The sequence below is a fragment of the Phyllostomus discolor genome, chromosome 4, assembly GCF_004126475.2.
Source record: "Phyllostomus discolor isolate MPI-MPIP mPhyDis1 chromosome 4, mPhyDis1.pri.v3, whole genome shotgun sequence".
Taxonomy (NCBI): domain Eukaryota; kingdom Metazoa; phylum Chordata; class Mammalia; order Chiroptera; family Phyllostomidae; genus Phyllostomus; species Phyllostomus discolor.
Genome location: NC_040906.2, coordinates 18,851,761 through 18,870,190, shown reverse-complemented (window position 1 = coordinate 18,870,190; position 18,430 = coordinate 18,851,761). Strand labels below are relative to the sequence as shown.

Genomic DNA, 18,430 nt, shown 5'->3' with positions numbered 1-18,430 from the left:
GTGCTCACTACCCAAAGTCGACTCCCCCTCCCTCACTGTATGTTTGACCCTCTTTATCCTCCCTCTACCCTTAAGTAAGTTCTTTTTTAAAAATTAACTAATTTATTTATTTTTAGAGAGAAGGGAAGGGAGGGAGAGAGAGGGAGAGAAGCATCAGTGTGTGGTTGCCTCTCAGGCCCACTGGGGACCTGGCCTGCAACCCAGGCATGTGCCCTGACTGGGAATTGAACCTGCAATGCTTTGGTTCGCAGCCCGCAGTCAATCCACTGAGCCACACCAGCCAGGGCATCCTTAAGTAAGTTCTTAAAGTCGGTTGGTATAAGTCTTTCAGTTTTGTTCTTTTAAAAAGAAATTTTGGTGATTGTAAGTCCTTTGTATTTGCATATAAATTTTAGAGTCACTTTGTCTATTTTTATAGGAAGGCAGGTATGTGATTAGCATTGGAATTGACTTGAATTTATAAATTAGGGAAGAATGTGTGTGTATGTGTTTACATATACATACATTTTGGGGGAGAGGATTGATGTATTTTTAAGTTTTAGTATTCTATTCATACAATATCTCTTTTTCCCCCCTATGGAACACAGGTAGGAAACTCTGCTTTAATATTTTTAATGGAAATAGAAAATACATAGACGTGCATACACTGTCAGTATACAGCTGGGTGAATTCTTGCAAAGCATGTAACCATCACATAGATCAAGAAACAACATTGTCACCATTCCAGGCACCCCTTTGTAGTTCCTTCCACTCGCTCCTCCCCTATAAGGATAACTTTTCCTCAGACTGACATAGATTTGTTTTGTACTTTTGAGCTTTATAGAAACAAGCTCTTTTTGTGTCTGTTTTCCTTTACTCAGTGTTATGTTTGGGAGATTTATATGTATTCAGCATGTATTTGTGGTTTTTATTCTCCTTGCTGTAATCCCTTGTACAGTGTTTCCAGTTTTTGATTATTATGATCAGTTGTTAGTGATTGTAATTTTTTACAACTGCTTTTTGGTCTCTTTGCACAGCCAGCTCTTTACTGGAGTATTCCTCCCAACTCCAAATGGAAATCTGAGGTAGAATTTTTTTATGTTACCTCTCTTCATTGTTCTTTATTCCTTTATTTGTTTACCTGCCCCGCCCCACCCACAGCCTTCTAGTTCTCTAAAAGGAGCACACCAGTTCCATATCTGCTCTCTTTCTTCCACTCTGACTTGCAAGTCGAAAGCCAAAGAGACAGTTTCTTGAGTCTCACGAGAAGCCCATGCAAAAATTCTTATCAGACTTTCCTATGGACCCTAAGGTTGTCCATAAATAAGGACTTGAAAATGCTGCATATGTGCTTTATATTTTCCCCAAATTTCACTCTGGGATTTCACTTACACCTTTTGAACATCGTAATTTCACTTGCTCTGTCACAGATGGATGAGGCCCAGGTTACTTTGGTTTCGGATCTGGTACTTAGCGCAAGGTGTCTTATACCCAGTAATACTGATAAGTGGTGTGGCATGTCTGCATATGAGCGTCTGACTTTGTGTGAGCCCCCCATCCTTTCCCAGTGAGCTCTGCTTGTTTTCACTTGGCCTGTGTATACATTTGATTCCTGCCCATCCCAGTGTTTCTTCTGTCGATCTCAAGCTCCCAGTTTTTACCGTGGGTATCTTTTTTTTTTGTATTTTTTAATTGACATTTTTAAAATTGTTGTTCAAGTACAGTTGTCTCCATTTCCCCTGTACCACTTCTCCCCACCCCAGCCATCCCCACCTCCCACCCTCGATCCTACCCCCTTTGACTTTGTCCATGGGTCCTTTAAACATGTTACTTGACAACCTTTCCCCCTAGTCCCCCAATATCCCCTCCACCCTCCCTTCTGGTTACTGCCTGTCTGTTCTTTATTTTCAATGTCTCTGGTTATATTTTTTGCTTGCTTGTTTGTTTTGTTGATTAGGTTCCACTTATAGGTGAGATCATACGGTATTTGTCTTTACCACCTGGCTTATTTCACTTAGCATAATGCTCTCCAGATCTATCCAAGCTGTCGAGAGGGTAGGAGCTCCTTATCTTTAATGCTGTATTTTATAAAGGAGCTTGAAATTTATGCCTTTTACATCCGATTATCCAGTGTATATATTTCGTTTTTGCATTGTGAGCTCCATGTAATAGGGACTGTGTCTTTTGCTCAGCACATCCCCCGGACCTGTCTACAGCTGTTCCTGGCAAACAGGTGTGGGGTGTAAATGAATCTGTGCGTTGGCATTTTGGCTCTTTTAGTTAAGCAGTTAAGCTTTTAATGATTTTTAGAGTAGTTGATTGATGATTTTGGCCCCTTTCATAGAATTATTTTGGAATAGGAATCGTTTATTTCCCCTTCATGGTGGAAATTGGAGCAACTTTTTATAAAGTTAAGTCTTGCCTAAAGTTAAGATAGATGTATAGTATTATCTTCCTTTGCTAGACTGTGTTAAGGAAATACAATGCAGACCAGAAAAAGTTTTATTGAGACGCCAGAAGATTAGGCAGAAAAAATGATACCGATTGGGATTATTAATTAAAATATTAAAGTGTACCATTAAAATACTGAAATACTTTCTTTTACCTTCTCCCAGAAAATATAAAGAAATTATAATGAAATTGCAGTTAATTCTGAGGAAAAATTAGGTGCTTTCCTATGGGGTCCTACTCGCACTTACAAAATTCCCTTCTATAAAAGGTCAAAGAGTACCCAGCTTCTCCAAAGACCCATTTAATGAAATGACTTTCAGAAACAAACACTGTGGAAATAAAGATAATAATGAGGCCCATAAAATTTTATGCTCTAGTGTTTAGGTAATTGCTTGTTAAATTAAGACAGTATTTTTTTCTGGACATGGGTATAGCCCTTTCTTTTTTGGTTAAGGATATAATGAAAGTTTTCTTGTAGTCTGGTTGAATTCCATTTTGTCTATTTAAAAATTATTCCAATATTAATTTTACTGGGTTAAACTAATTCATTTATAATCAATTTAAGACAATAAAATAATTGGTTATCATGTAGTATTGTTATCAGAAAATACATTGATTCAAGTTTGCACATGTAAAAAAATGAAGGTTTGCTTTGACTAATGCAAGTAAACCAGAACATGTTCATATGCTCCCTTTTGCCAAATTATTTTAACAAAATAACTCAATAAACCTATTATTAAATGGTTACTCTAATATACTTAGATAAAACTATTCAGCTAATAAAATCATTTTACTGGGCATCCACTTAAAAATAATTCTTTAGAGCACAGTATTAAATCATAGTCATGTGGAAACATGGAGTTTTGGGGAGAATGTTTTTATAGTATGGTAAAAATATGAGCACATTAATATTTTATGCTTTAATTGTAGATTTTGATATGCCGGTTTCCTGAAATGGGGATATTATATAGTGATGTGGTCTTGCCATTTCCTTAAGGGAAGAAGCATTTAAAAGTGTGTTCTTTATGATAGATAAATCTAAATACAGTGTTTGGCGGCATAACTCTCACTTCATTGTACTTGAAATAGAATCTCTCTGGTTTCTGTCTTAATAAAAGTTTATTTTTAACACAACATGCTTTGCCAATATGATGAGAAAACACTATATAGCTTAAAATATTAATTGCTTATGAATATTTTAAACTTTATTTTTTAGTACTTCTTTTATGTTCCTTTTATTAAGCAGATGGGCAGCTGGAAGGTCATAATAGGGAAAGCATCACCATGAAATGAATTTAAATTGTTCTACTGAGCAGACTTCATTTGTGCAAACAGAAAGCAAGTCCCAGAAAACCAATTTAATGGTCAGAAAAACTTTAAGGTCTAATACTTCAATCAATTCCTATGCTTTCTTTTCTTGGATGAGTACAAATGGGCCTTTAAATGTGTATTTAAAAAGTGAGTTGATGCAATGCTGCACATTTGTGGTTCTGCTTAAAAACTTTCCAGCATCGTTTTTCTACATGCGAGGTGAGGCAAAAGTAGCTATGCAGTTGTGAGTACATAAAACTCATTCTTGTGCTATTGTTTATTAATTATTTTATTATTTGCCATATGAACAACTGTAAACCTAGTTTTGCCCAACCCTGTATTTGTAAACCGATTTTGGCTTTACATTTCAGATAAGATAAATAAAACATAAGCTTATTTATATAATTCATCAAGTTGTTTAAGCAGTAAATAAGTAAAAAAATAAGTAAATAAGTAAAAATATTTTAAGCAAAAAAATAAGTAAAACTATATCTATAAATATAGTTTTACTGATGATTATGAATTTTGATATTTTTGGTCCATTACAGGATATCTATCTATTGGCATGCCCCCTATTTTAGGTAGATAAATTTAGTTGTTAGAGAACTTAAATATATCTTTTCTACTATATTAAATAGCAGTAGTAATGGGATGATGATTGCATTAACATTTACTGAATATTTTCTGTGTGCCAGACAGCATATAAACCAATTTACATGCTTTCTTCTAAATGAATGAAAATTCAGGTTTTCTTGTGTTTTCACAACTAAATGTCAACTCAGACATTTGCTTTTTCCAATCACTCTACTTAAATTCTCTCCTCCTCTTCATGTACTACTCACTAGCCACATGGTGGTGGCAGAGGGGGTCTTTATTAGTCCCTCTTCATTCACACACAAAGAGGGTTAAAAATGGAAAGAATGAATTATTTGTTCATCTGATAATTGGCACACTCATCAGATGATTTTTTCAGACAATATTTTAATGAGTATTTTCCTGCACCTTCAATATGTTAGCATGGAAATGAAGTGGGGGGTTAGATGGTGGGAGTAGGCCATGAGTATTGTGACATGTTGTTTATTTATATGTAATAAACACTACAATAGTGGCGGTTAAATAAAGAGTAATACCGGTCATACTCACTAAAACGGGAAGGGATGGGGGAAAAAAGAAGGAAACTTGGAAAAATAGACAGGCCCCTGTCACCATATACCCCATGTGACTTGATCTTGCAGCAAGAAATCTCACTGATCATAATATGCTCCATCGGGACTCTGAACATTTAACCTCATCCCACTTTTTGGCTGCATGCCAGTCACTGCTCCTCTGTGATTACTCCGACATAGCTCCTAGAGCAGAAATCCTTTTGCATGCATTTGTTTTATGTGAATCTGCATTTTGAAATATTGGGATATGGAGAGGCAGATTCACTCCATTCTGATCATCTTGTGAGAGATGTCAGCATTCTGCTTCAGTCTCTCTGTTTGCAGAATGGGAGGGTTTCAGTACTTTGTCATTTAACTGAGGCTGTTGGATAACTACTTTTTCATTTTAAATCACATTTTACATTTTTATATTGAAACTGACATACTATGGGGTGAGTGAAATATTTCCATTCATTTTTCACATACAGCCTGGGCTTAAAATTAATATTCTTGCTTTACACCAGGAGTTCGTAGAAGATATATCTACTTGAAGAATGCTTCAGTATTTCAATACTGAATTTGAAGACCTTTCTCATCAAGTTACCAACTATTTTAGTAATATGATCTGCTGGTGGTGTGTATTTCTCATATGTATTACCAGAATAAAAGCTTGGTTTTTCAGAGCTTATATTATCAGAACTAAATAACTCAGTGCATTCTCTTTTAATTATGTATTCAAGCAAGTTCAGAATTAAATTTTGTAAACTCTTTTCCTTGTAATTGTCTTTGAATTATCCTGTTTTATATGTATTTCAATTTTGTAAACAAATTCTTTTTGTAAGTAGATGGATTATAAGTTATTTTGGCAGCATATCTTTAATTTTCCTTTACTTAAATAAAATGTGAATGAATGCTATTTTTGAAATTACAGGTAGGTTTTGGCTCACTCACCGCCCCCATCCTAATATACATTAGGTTGTTTGGGACCCTTCAGTGAGAATTATAATAGAATCTTTGTTTTTTGATTTTCTTTTGAATTGCTAAATACTGGATTTTAACTGATGACTAAACAATTTTTTAGAAAGGGATCAGCAGTGATGTTTAAAGTTATCACTGTTATTTTTCAGCAAGGCTAGAGAAGATCTGCTTAAAACTCAGAAAGAACGAGATTTTCATCGAATGCATCACAAGCGAATAGTCCAAGAAAAAAACAAATTAATTAATGACCTTAAAGGGTAAGCTGCTAATATTCGTTGGCACATTTGTTTGCTTATTTATTTATTTATGTATTTATTTAATTTATTGTTCTGTCCCAGTCATCTTGCCTTTTTCCCCATTGTTCTCCCCTACTTTGTCCCCCCAACTCCCACATTTATTGAAGAATTATTTAATTAGTGTTTTAGGAACTTGGTTATGGAAGAAGGTTTCAGGTAAATTTATTCAGTATTTATGGAGCACATACCATGTGCCAAAGTCTATACTGTGCATCTAACATACAAAGATGAGTGAGTTTAGGCTCTTGCTGTCCTGTACTCTCCTGTCTGCCAAGGCAGCTCGGCCGTCTCCACCTTGCCCAGGGCTGACTGGTCCTTTTCCTAGGTTTCTAGGAGGTGCTTCAGGAGTGAGTTCACCTCATTCACTGGAGTTCTTGCTCCAAGACATGTAAAATTCAGTGTTTTAAGGAAGCAGTTCAAGGTCAATTAATTATTGTTTATCCAGTCTTAGTATACAGCCCTTTTTTTCAAGTACCTCAAAGTTCACTCTTTGGGGTACTCTGCTGGTTTCTGTTAGTGTGTGCTGATTACTTGTCGGAGCGGTTTGGATATATCGTCTCTTTCTTCCCTTGTCAGACCATTAGCTAGGCAGTCAGGAGAAGAGGAAATAGTAGTAACTCCAGGAGGAGGTCTTGCGTCTTGTGGTGAAGAGATCTCTAAAGCAGCATTTTCCAGGGAAGGAGGCCACAGGGCCTGAGGAGAGGGGCTACAGAACTAATATCCTCAGGGGTATCCCGAGAACCAGAGAAAAAGAGGTATTTTCATATAAATAATCAGAAAAGAGTCAGTTCATCAGGAAGACAAATGCATGAATCTAATAGAGGTATAAGAGTTCCAAAGTATATGGAGCAAATCCTGATAAAATAGAAACAAAAAAATAAATAGTTCCACATTTGCAACTGGAGATTTTAACACTCCATTTTTAGCAATTAGTAGAAAAATAGGCAAAAAATTCTCTAAGCCTATAGAACAAGACATATTAATTGAGCATAATTGACCTTTCTTGAATTCTACTTTGGATTTTATAAGTATACATGGAATGTTCACCAAAATAGATCTGATGCTGAGCCATAAAGGAAGTCTACTAATTTCAAAGAATTGATGTCATGTAAAATATGTTCTCTGATTAAGCAAAATTAAATTAAAATTTGATGACACAAAGCTCTTTGGAAAATTTCCAATTACCTGGAAATTTCTGAGTTACATTTCTGAGTAACCTGTGAGTCAAAAGAAGGACAGAAGAAAATATTCTGAATTGACTGATTAAAAATGCAGCATTTTAAAATTTGTCAAATGAAGCCAAAGCAGTACTTAAAGTGAAATTGATAATTTTAAATGCTTATATTAGAAAAGAAGAAAATTTTAAACCACCAATCTAATCTTGTACCTTAGAAGCTCAAAAAAAAACCCCCCAAACCCCAGAAAACAAATTAAATAGAAAGAAAGAGAAAGCAATGAAATAATAAAAATAAGATCTATAACAAATAAACTAACAAAGGGACAAGCGTAAAAAGAAAATCAACTAACTTATATATTGGTTGTTTTGCAGTATAATAAAACTGAAAAAATTGATAATGGAATTGAGAAACTTTCAGTAGACTAACCATTACAAAATGTTGTCAAGTTGTAGATAAATTACAATCCAGGAATTCATCTATGTATTTTTTTCTAAGAGAAACAAAGATCTATAACCAAAACATATCTTATGTGACTGGTATAAGAATGTTCATATCAATTTTATTCATAATAGCCCCAAACTCAAAACAATCTGTTCTTCATCAGCAGAATATTGTGTTAACGTATTTTGGATTATATGTACAAGGAAATACTACTCAGAATAAAAATGAATGAATTAATGATATATACAACAATATAGAAGAATCTGAAAAACATTATACTGAAAGAAAGAAGCCAGTGTCAAAAGAGAACATATTCTATGATTCCAAATATATAAAATTCTACAGTCTTCTGAGAGACTAGAAATGCTCTATATTTTAGTAACAATATGGACTATCTGGGCATGCATATTTTAAAAAAGCTTTTATTTATTTATTTTTAGAGAGTGGAGAAGGGAAGGAAAACAAGAGGGAGAGAAACATTAATGTGTGGTTGCCTCTTGTATGTCCCCGTTGGGGGCCTGCTCTACAACCCAGGCATGTTCCCTGACTGGGAATGGAACCAGTGACCCTTTGCTTCACCGGCTCACACTCAACCCACTGAGCTACACCAGCCAGGGCTCTGGGCATGCACATTTATGAAAATTCTAAATTGTGACATTTAAGATCTATATATTTTATTCCATGTAAATTACACTTCAATAAAAAAGTAAAAAACTATTAAAAACATTTTGAAATAAAACAGATTCTTAAAGGTGTTTATATCATAAGAAATATGTTTAGTCACATATTTCTTCTATGAGATATCAAAATATTTTTATACCTTATTTTCTTAATATGAGGTTAATCAAACTTGCTTTCAAGAACATCCTTTAGCTTATTTTGTGGTGAATGACACTTTGTGTTTAATCATCTTTTGTTTGTAATCCTTGTCTGTTTAAAAATTTTTTCCAAATTGACTAAAGGATTCAATTTTTTCTTCTTTCAGTGATCTTTTGAGTGCATATTTAAATACAGAGAAATATGACTTTTTAACTCTCACATAGGTTGTAGGGAAGTTGTGTACCATGTAATACTTCTTGCACTTCTTGGTTCTGTTGTATTGACCTTTATATGGTTATTCATTTTTTATTCTGATGCAAAAAAAGCCAAAAGAAAAATAAAATGTTCAGATGTTAAATGGAAATCACTGATTTAACTGAATTACCCTTTAAGATGGCCTTTATTTTTCATAGGTTGAAGTTACATTATGCATCTTATGAACCAACTATAAGGGTGTTACTTGAGAAGCATCAAACTTTACTGAAGCAGAAAATGATGACCTCCTTGGAAAGAGACAAAGCAGCCAAGAAGGTAAAAAATCAGATACTCAAAATTATTTTTAACCTTTTTTTTATAAGAAAATTAGAAATATTGGTTTTGTTTCTGAGATAAATTTAAAAAGTTTTCACCACTTTTCATGTTGTAAAAAAGATGTATTTGGAAACATTTAGAAAAATAATTTTATCAATTTTAAATAGTTTATACATTTTATTTTATTAAGATGTGCTTTAAGTGTATTTGGTCTTTTATCGAATGTAAGCTGTAGCTAACTAAAATGGAAAACATCACTTGTGAGTCTTTGTGCTTGAATTTTAATTTTGTATTCTTGAATGTTTGAATTGCATTACTAGTAATATTGTATAAAATGAGTCTAATAGTAATTTACATTTTTATGGCATTTTAGGTCACACCTTCAGCGATTCATCTCCTTTCTCCTTATTATCTAACCTGCTCCCCAGCCTGCCAATAAGAGCCACAACCCTACATCTTGGCTTCCTGCACACGAGATTCAGTTTGTTCCTACTTCTTGCCGTGGAGCCAGCTGAAACTTTTGCCGCCCATCCTACTCTCCTTCTCCTCCTGGTCTCATGCTTATTTTCCTGTTGTCTTTCTCCAAGAAGGAATCCACCAGTGACCTGGCCATGCATTCCCAATGACCGTGTATACTTTGGCATCTCTGACAGACCGCTTGGACTGAGTTTCTCAATTCAAGAATATCAGGGCCTCCCAGGCATCCATGCTGGCCAGTGCCTGCGCTCCCCTCTGGATTGTTGATTCCTGCATCTGCAACCTGTCCAGCCCTGGGTCTGACACTCAGTCCTCCTGTCTCTAACATGAGAGGAACTTCTGTGGCTAGATCAAAGGCCATGCTGAGAACACATTTAGGACACATACAGTCTTTGTGTTTCAAATTGCTCCTCACTGGTCTAGTTAAAGGGGCTAAGGATTGGGAGTGAAAAGTAGCCATGTGACCCTTCAGGTCATTTTACACATAAGTCTGTTTTCTCACCTATTAAACAGACAAATAACTTGCCTTATAGTTGACATTTATCTAAAATGAGAACGTTTAAAAAATTAACATCACTGTTTGTAAGAGGCAGGGTTGAATTTTACACACTGCCATTCAGATGTTCAAAGGATTTTGCTTTTATTATCTGCAGCTTATTTTGTCCTGCTGAAGGCAAAAGAAAACACAGCCTGTTATTGAAGACTGCTCAGATCTTTCTGGGTTACAGCAGCCTCCGACTGTAACACGGCGTGCTACAATACCTGACCGTTTAGCTATCGGTGTTCATTTTCTGTCTTCAGGTGGCATCCTCTTCTCCACATTCTTTCCAAGATGAATCCTAATACAAGGGGCACTTATGTATCCATATGACCTGAAGTCTACATGCCTTCCTTTCAGCCTTCACTTTCTTTCTAGTGACATGTGACTGGTTTGGCCATATTCCTAGTGTTAAGGTACATGGCTCTTGGTAATTCTTTTGACTGTGAATTTAACATGCCTCGTGAAATCCAAGACCTCTCTGCTGTAGCACCTGTGAGATCCTTAACATCTGTGGCCTCATTGTCCTGACTCTCATTCTTATTCTGGTTCAGTGCTTTATATGTTAACATTTTCATGTACGCTGTTGAGACATTGTGTGGCTTCTGATTTCCCTACACTGCAAATACAATCATGGGCAATTTAGAAACCACCTAACATGTATCTACATAGATACGCCGCCTTTAGTCAATTTTCAGATTCCACCTGGAGAATATTATGTTTACACAACACAGTCCAAAATACAAAGGTTTCTTTAAGGGGATGTCAGTTTTCCTAGGTGATTCCTTAAAAAGCTGAGAGCAAGTATTGTCTTCCTGAACTATCTGGCTTTATGTGCCCTTTCCTTCCAGCTAGCCCCATGTAGATTTTTAGCTTGAGAGGTGAATCACATCACTCACATGTGACCTCATGCTCTTTCTCCCTCTCAGGGACAGGACCCTGTGTATTTCTTGGTTCTGTTGGATTGGTTATCTTCCTGGCCTCTTCTACATCATTAGTTGTCACTCGACATCCTCACTTGTCCTAGACCGTTGTAATTTATACCTGTTATCACAGGGCCATTATTGATATCTTCCATTTTTATCCTAAAAATCCATTTGGATAATCCTAATGAGGAAAATTTAAGAGTTTATTATCTAAAAAGGTATTGTTAGGATTTATAAATATCTTCTCTCTATCGATTCTGCTATTCAAGATGCTAGATTCATTATAATTCTAGAGTGTCAGATTTGAGTGGAGATGCCATTTCTGCCACCATAGGTTTCACTATGGACTAGTGAACTAATGCTAAGACTAGGCACTTGGGTACTCTTCTGGATCCATTTTATGGCTGTTGGTGGAGACTGGATGTAGCCACTGCCATTCTCAGGGTGAATTCCATATTGAGCATAGTTCCTCACATCACCATATTTTTTGTTGACTTTCTGTAATGGATACATGTTATTGATGGAGCCTATGGAATATTCTTAGAATCCTAGTTACGAGAAAGGATTGTAGCATCTAACATACACAAAGAAAGATGGAAGACTCACAAGTCACTAAATCCAGGGTTCTGAGTGGCCAAAGTGACTGTTAGATATTCCGTACACCAGTCTAAGCCTAGGATCAATTAGCATATTCTCCAAACTAGGACAGAGAATATAGCCTCAGGCGTATCAGGTCTGTCTTTGGAGAACACGCTGAGGCTACCATTTAATAAGCTGAACAAACCCAGTCCTATTTTTTTTTCTGTTGAGTCATTTTTATCAGATATACTGTGGGTATGCAGCCATGGATTAGCCTCTTAACTTGAATCTATTAGTGCGTCATAAACCTGTGGAATAAATTTACTGTGAAAAGGTATTGAAATGCAAGTGAAAATATATTAAAGTATTTGAAAAATTTCTCTATGATCCAAAATGGAAGATACCAATTTTTATGTTTATTTTTTATTATGTCTCTGTTTTGATGTAGTTATGCTCTGAGAATTCACTCACTTCTAACAAAACTTTTATGATATGAACTACAACAATGTGAAGTATATTGTGTTCTCTATCTGGCTTCCTCAGCGTTGCTTCCTTAAAAGCCTTATTTTAATGAACATCGAGTTTATTATGCTTTTCTGTAAACATGTAGACCTCTCAAATATCTTGCATGAAGAAAGATTAGAATTTTAAAATTTTAAATGGTATTCAGTTTGTATATAAAAGACTGAAAATAAACTGTGAGATGACAAAAATCGGTTTTCAGATTTTTTTGATAGATAATAAACAGTGTAGCAACTTTGAAATGTATTTAAATCTTTTAGAAAAATCTGTGATTTATTTAAGTTTGACGAATGACCAACATTCTGATTTAGAGCCCCATATTCAAAATAAACATTTTTTATTTGTTAACATGTATGTTTAATAAATTGTATTTTATCATTTTGGGGCCACGGGGCTCTAATTCAGGAGATATTCTAAAATATATATAAATATATATTCTTAGGTGTGTCTTCTGAGAAGATGTAGAATTAATTACACTCCAACAGCAATGAGTAAATCCTATAATCAGGTATTGGTTTCTAATAACAGTCTTTAATAAAATGAAATAGGGCTATTTGCAGAAGCGGCTGATTGTAGGCTGGGCAGGAAAACACAAGGTAAGTCTGGAACATTTAGAGCATCTAGTTATGATAGGAAGTTGGGAAATGTTTGACTTGTAAGAAAAAGAAGAAAGAAGGAGAGGGGATTGGGAGGAAAAGAGAAAAAAGAAAAACAAAAATTGGGGTGTGTGAAGGATTTGTTTTGGGCAACTACAGAGTTAGATGGACTACCAACCAAATTTGTTTTGGGTGTTGAGCCTGATGAGGCCATAGACACACTAAGAGGGTAAGAGTACAGTTTTTACTTAGATATTTGGGTTCTTGGGGAAAACAGCACATGCCTATGATGCAGGTTTGAAATGGCTGAGAGACCAAGGGAAGGAGACTGGCTTGGGGGTTTTATTGTGGTTAGGACCTGAGGCCAGGGTGAGAGTTCTCCTGTGCAAAGAGGAGCTTGTGAGTTTTAAATCTTCCACCTGTGCTGAAGCAGGGCGCACCCAGACCTTATCAGCTTGCCCAGAAGCGGGGCACAGAGGGAAGTGGGAGTGTGAGCTCTAAAAGCTGATAGCCTTCAAACATAAACAAATGGAGTCAGATAGGGATCAGCTTTAAGAGTTGCCACGGTCAAATTTGGAACAATTTGAGCAAGAAAATAAATAATATAGTATTGAATTATAACTCATGGTATAAAATAAGTGTTCATAATGATCTGAATAAATGGGAGATGAAAGAATAAAAGGGAGATGAAAAGAATCTCCTCAGAGAATTCCAGTGACATCTGTAGATAATCATTCCCTCTAGGAGGTGGACTTAATACTTAAACTGTTAAGTGGCTGCATTTACTGACTTGCTTCCAAAGTGCGGTGGAAATGGGGAAAAAAGTAACTATACCCTGGGGAAACCTGGCAAATAGTGCTGCAGGAAGGTGGTCAAAGTTAGTATCGTCGGTGTTTAGTCCTGTCGATAGCACGGGCCCTTGATGTGACGTGGGAATAATACCGGCACCTCTCCTCTGGGCCGTCCCTCCCCCAAACCCGTAACTATAGTCGAACCTTGAGAAAACATCAGGCAAATCCACATTTATGACATCTGTTGAAATATTACCTGGCCAGTATTCATGGGATCCTGGAACAGAAAAAAGGATATCGGAAAACATTAACGAAATTAGAATAAAATATGGACTTATGTTAATCATGTCCCAATATCATTTCATTACTGGCGACAAAAGTGCACAGCGATGCGTGATGTGAGCGAGGGGAACGGGGTGCAGGGTGTGCAGGAACCCTGTACTCTGTTTTAACTTCCATGTCAATTTTACACTACCTTAAGTAAGAGGTGTATTTAAAAATTTTATAATGCATTTGGCATCCAAATATAGATAGGAATTTTTTTTATTTTTTATTTTAATCATTGTTCAAGTACAGTATTCTCCCTTTTACTCCCATTCCAGCCCACCCACCCAACCCTCCCTACTTCCCTCCCATTTAGATATGAATTGTTCACTCTTTTTTAAACCCAGGCATTTCATGAGCACCAGTCTATGCATTCCAATTTATTATCTGCTATTTTCTATTAATAAAGAAATGTTGCTGCTCAGCGAAAGAAAAATTTGTGCATCTGCACATAATTAAACACATGGTGTTTGTATTGGCATAATATACAGTGAGGGATGAGATGACTTTTCAGGTTGAATTTTAAATTTAAGTCTATTGTTCAGAAAATATAGAGTATGGTACGCCACCAAACTAACGAGGGTTCTTAATTACAATATATGTTTAATAAAACAAGGAGTCTCTGTGGGTGGAAAGTGAGCTAACAGTTTTAGGAATGACAGTAGTCTCTTCATATTTTACTTCCTAACTAATAACTGCCTCATCTTTTATGGACATAAAGATGAATTAAGTTGTGAAACAATTTGAACAGAGGAGAAACCTCTCTCAAAGTAAAGATCTGAATAATTATCATTCAAAATATGCAGTGAGTATTCTTGATTCAGGTAATAATGCTGTGAAATAAATGATTCAAATGCTTACCCATATTAGGTAATACTTGCCTGTGGGATTTAGCTTAAAGTTAATAATTAACATTTTTTTGCCATTAATGTTTAAAATTTTTAAATATATAGGACTTAATTCAAGAGAGGTTACTATTTTATTTTTTGTATTTTGCAACCAATGCTTAAAATACTGCATTTTTAAGCTTTTTTGAGTCACTTAGATTACAACTTTATATCTTTGGATTTTATTTTTTAGGGTTCTGGACCTGGAACAAAATTTAAGCTTATGGAACCAGGGAATAGTTACCAAGCTTCTAAAATCAGAGGTAAAAGTAAACTGATAAAACTATAATTTAATGTTGGTTGGTGATTTCACAATCTTATCAGAGCTCAAAATTTTAGAGCTATTTAAAAGTGAATAAATGGTGTGGTAACTATTTTACAAATTAAAATATTAATGAAAAGATCAAGAGGAAGTATAGATGTGATACTGTATAGGTTAATTTTAGTGAAAAATCTAAGTAAACCATAACAGGAAGATTTCTGGCTGTGATATAGTACCTGGTGTCAGACTAGTCTTCTTCCCATTAAAAAAAAAATAAACTCTGAAACTAGACTATATATACACACACACACACACACACACATATATATATGATGATGCCATGGAATATATATATATATGTGCGTGTGTGTAATGTTTGTTTGTGTGTGTGTGTATATATATATATAATATTGGACAGTGGAAAACAGCACAAGTCACAGAAGGCAAGTGACAAGGAAAATGTATAAGTTGAGCTCCATCATCACCATGACTTTGTGTCTTGGCAATTTTCCAATCTAAGCTTCATGGAGACGAAGATTAAGAAGATTGTGTCACTCCTGCAAGAACTGAAAAGGCGAGCTGTGGAGGCAATTAGAATCTGTTGGAAAGGGCACCAGCTAAGGGAGTCCTTCCAAGAGCAGTGGTCTGGTTTGTGAAGGAGTTTACTATGAGTCCTTAGTTGATGGCTGGGCTACATATGCACGGCTACCTGAGACCTGTCCGAGAGGAAAGATTCTGTAGGAGTGAGAGGACCCCGGAGAGTCTAGAGGTCGAGCAGTGATGGAAGACATTGAAGTTCCAGCCACGCCTGGATGGAGAGACCTCTTTAACGCCCTGGTAACACTGTATTAACATTCAGCATCCTGTGTCCACCCTGTAAAACCAAAAACGAAGCTTATACCAAATTCCTAGAAGAACTAGAGTTTAGAGTTTGAATCGTGGCAAGTTAGAGAGCCTTGGGAAATATTTAGAGATTTCCATGGATCCACCATAACAAAACATAAAATTAAGCCTTGAAATTCAAGGTGATCAAAAACTTAAAAACTGTGTGACACAAAAAGGCAGGCTGCCATGTGGGATGGGGACAATGGGGGACAATGAGGGGACATTCGAGAAGAAAAGGGGTAAAAGAACTCTTGCCGGCTGGTCCTGAGGAGGTGCCGGCTGGTCCTGAGGAGGTGCCTGTGCAGTTTTGGATTAAGAACTGGAGATCATGGTGACACAGCTGAGGGTGCTGGGAACTTTGGGAGACCGGCCAGCAAAGCAGGGATTACTGGGATGGCTGGGAGGGTGCCGGAGGAATGAGCTGTGGACTCCTGTTTTTCCTTCCGGAGCGCAGTACTTCTGACTGGTGTGCTCTGAGGCTGGCCTGACCCGGCACAGCGGGGACGGCAGGACTGTGTGTTTGTGGCTGCCTCTTCGTTTCTAAAGGGAGTGAGATTTAACAATAGAATTCCATCGTTTTTCTAAACCTGTATAACTTTTAATTAAATACTTCCTTCCCTTTTTACAAAAGAAAATTAAACTATGTGCTAGAACAAACATTAATACCCTTCAGAGGAAGAGAGTTGTCTGTTTGCTTTATAACCTCTCATCTATATTGTCTTGCATATAATTAAAATATTCTAGATATGGTATAGAAATGTGAAAATATGACCAACAGTTAAGACAAAAAGCAATAAATGGAAACCTACACTGATATGGCTCAGGTGTTAGATTTAGTAAATAAAAATATTAAGGAGGCTATTTGAATGTGATCGAGGACTTACAGAAAAAAATAACATCAATAAGTGAAGAAATAGGGATTCAGGACAGACAAGTGGAAACAAAGAGGAAATAGAAATTCTAGTACTGAAAAATACAGTAACTACAATGAAAGTGTATACTTCTCAACAGATTGCATATGACCAAAATATCAGTGAATTTTATGAGATTAATCAAAATAATCTGTTGTAAAGAAGAAATAGGAGAAAACGAAGTACTGTATTTTTCAGACTATAAGACACACTTCCCCCCAAAAAAATTTGGGAGGAAAATGGGGGTGTCTCTTATAATCTGAATGTAGCTTACCTGGTAAAAGTATGCCTTTTTGCCCTGGCTGGCGTAGCTCAGTGGATTGAGCATGGGCTGCGAACCAAAGCATCGCAGGTTCGATTCCCAGTCAGGGCACATGCCTGGGTTGCAGGCCATGGCCCCCAGCAACCGCACATTGATGTTTCTCTCTCTCTCTCTTTCTCCCTTCCTTCCCTCTCTAAAAATAATAAATAAAATCTAAAAAAAAACAACCCCCCCCAAAAAAAAACTGCCCAAAGAGGAGCATTTCTATAAAAAATAATAAAATAAAAGTATGCCTTTTGTTGTATGTAAATTATACCTTAATGAAATTGATTTAAAAAAACGAATGATGGAAAACTCTAAATAGTAGAAAGACTTTGAAAGGGCAAATTTTCTTAATAAGCATACTGTTGTATTATTTCCAGATGTTTATTCCCTGTGTTCTCTAATTAATTAAGGCTTAAAAGAAATATGTAGCATTGTTATGTTTAAAATGTTTTTCTTTGCTTTGGTTTAGTAGTTTCTTTCCTAACATTTTATGTTAAAGAAATATCAGTTATGCTCAGTGATGCCTAGAGAGACTGGGCATGTGGAAGCTTATTGCAGTTGTATCCGTAGTAACCAAACAATGCAAGCGATAGTAACCTCTAACCACAAGTACATGTTTAAATAGAATTGATCATGCAATGCTAGAAAGTCTTTAAAAACCATGTGTAAGAAAATACTCATCTTATTATGTTAATATAATTTTAAGAAATAAAAACACCTATGTAGTATGAGGGTTATCTGTTAAATATATGTATAGAAGAATGATTGGAGGATGAACAAAATGTTTACATAATTCTCTTTGATGTAAAACACACATCACACAAAGATTATTTTCTACAAAATAACTACATTTCCTACACAAATGTAGAAAATAACTTAATCATCTTTTTTTAAAAGATTTTTAAAATTTATTTTTAGAGAGAGGGGAGGGGAGGGAGAAAAGCATCAATTGTGGTTGCCTTTCGCATGCGCCTTGCTGGGGACTGGCCCACAACCCAGGCGTGTGCCCAAGACTGGGAATTGAACAGGCAACCCTTTGGTTCACAGGCTGGCACTCAATCCACTGAACCACACCAGCCAGGGCTAATCATCTTCTAAGTTTGTACCCTTTGACCAATCCTCAGTTCCCCCAACTCACACCTACATCTTTAATCAGAGGCCCAAATAAAGCACCTTAGCCTTGAAAAAGAAACAGATACCCAAAGGGTTAACAGTTATGGTTATTGTGGAGGAATTGTGACTTTTTTCTTTTGTATGTCTATATTTATCATGTATCACTTTTATAAGTTAAAAAAT

At 35.9% G+C, this 18,430-nt stretch overlaps 1 protein-coding gene across 6 annotated transcripts in view; it reads left to right on the top strand.

Moving 5' to 3' along the window:
• SPAG16 (sperm associated antigen 16) overlaps positions 1-18,430 on the top strand; it is a 738,021-nt gene that overhangs the window by 31,842 nt on the left and 687,749 nt on the right. For 3 of the 6 annotated variants that reach the window (XM_036022886.1, XM_036022885.1, XM_036022888.1), the window contains exons 6-9: positions 6,014-6,121; positions 9,012-9,129; positions 12,614-12,679; positions 14,963-15,032. In XM_036022886.1, coding sequence (XP_035878779.1) covers positions 6,014-6,121; positions 9,012-9,129; positions 12,614-12,679; positions 14,963-15,032 — 362 coding nt within the window. The remainder of the gene's footprint in view (positions 1-6,013; positions 6,122-9,011; positions 9,130-12,613; positions 12,680-14,962; positions 15,033-18,430) is intronic. The other 3 variants (XM_028509493.1, XM_028509494.1, XM_036022889.1) reach the window with 1 other exon arrangement.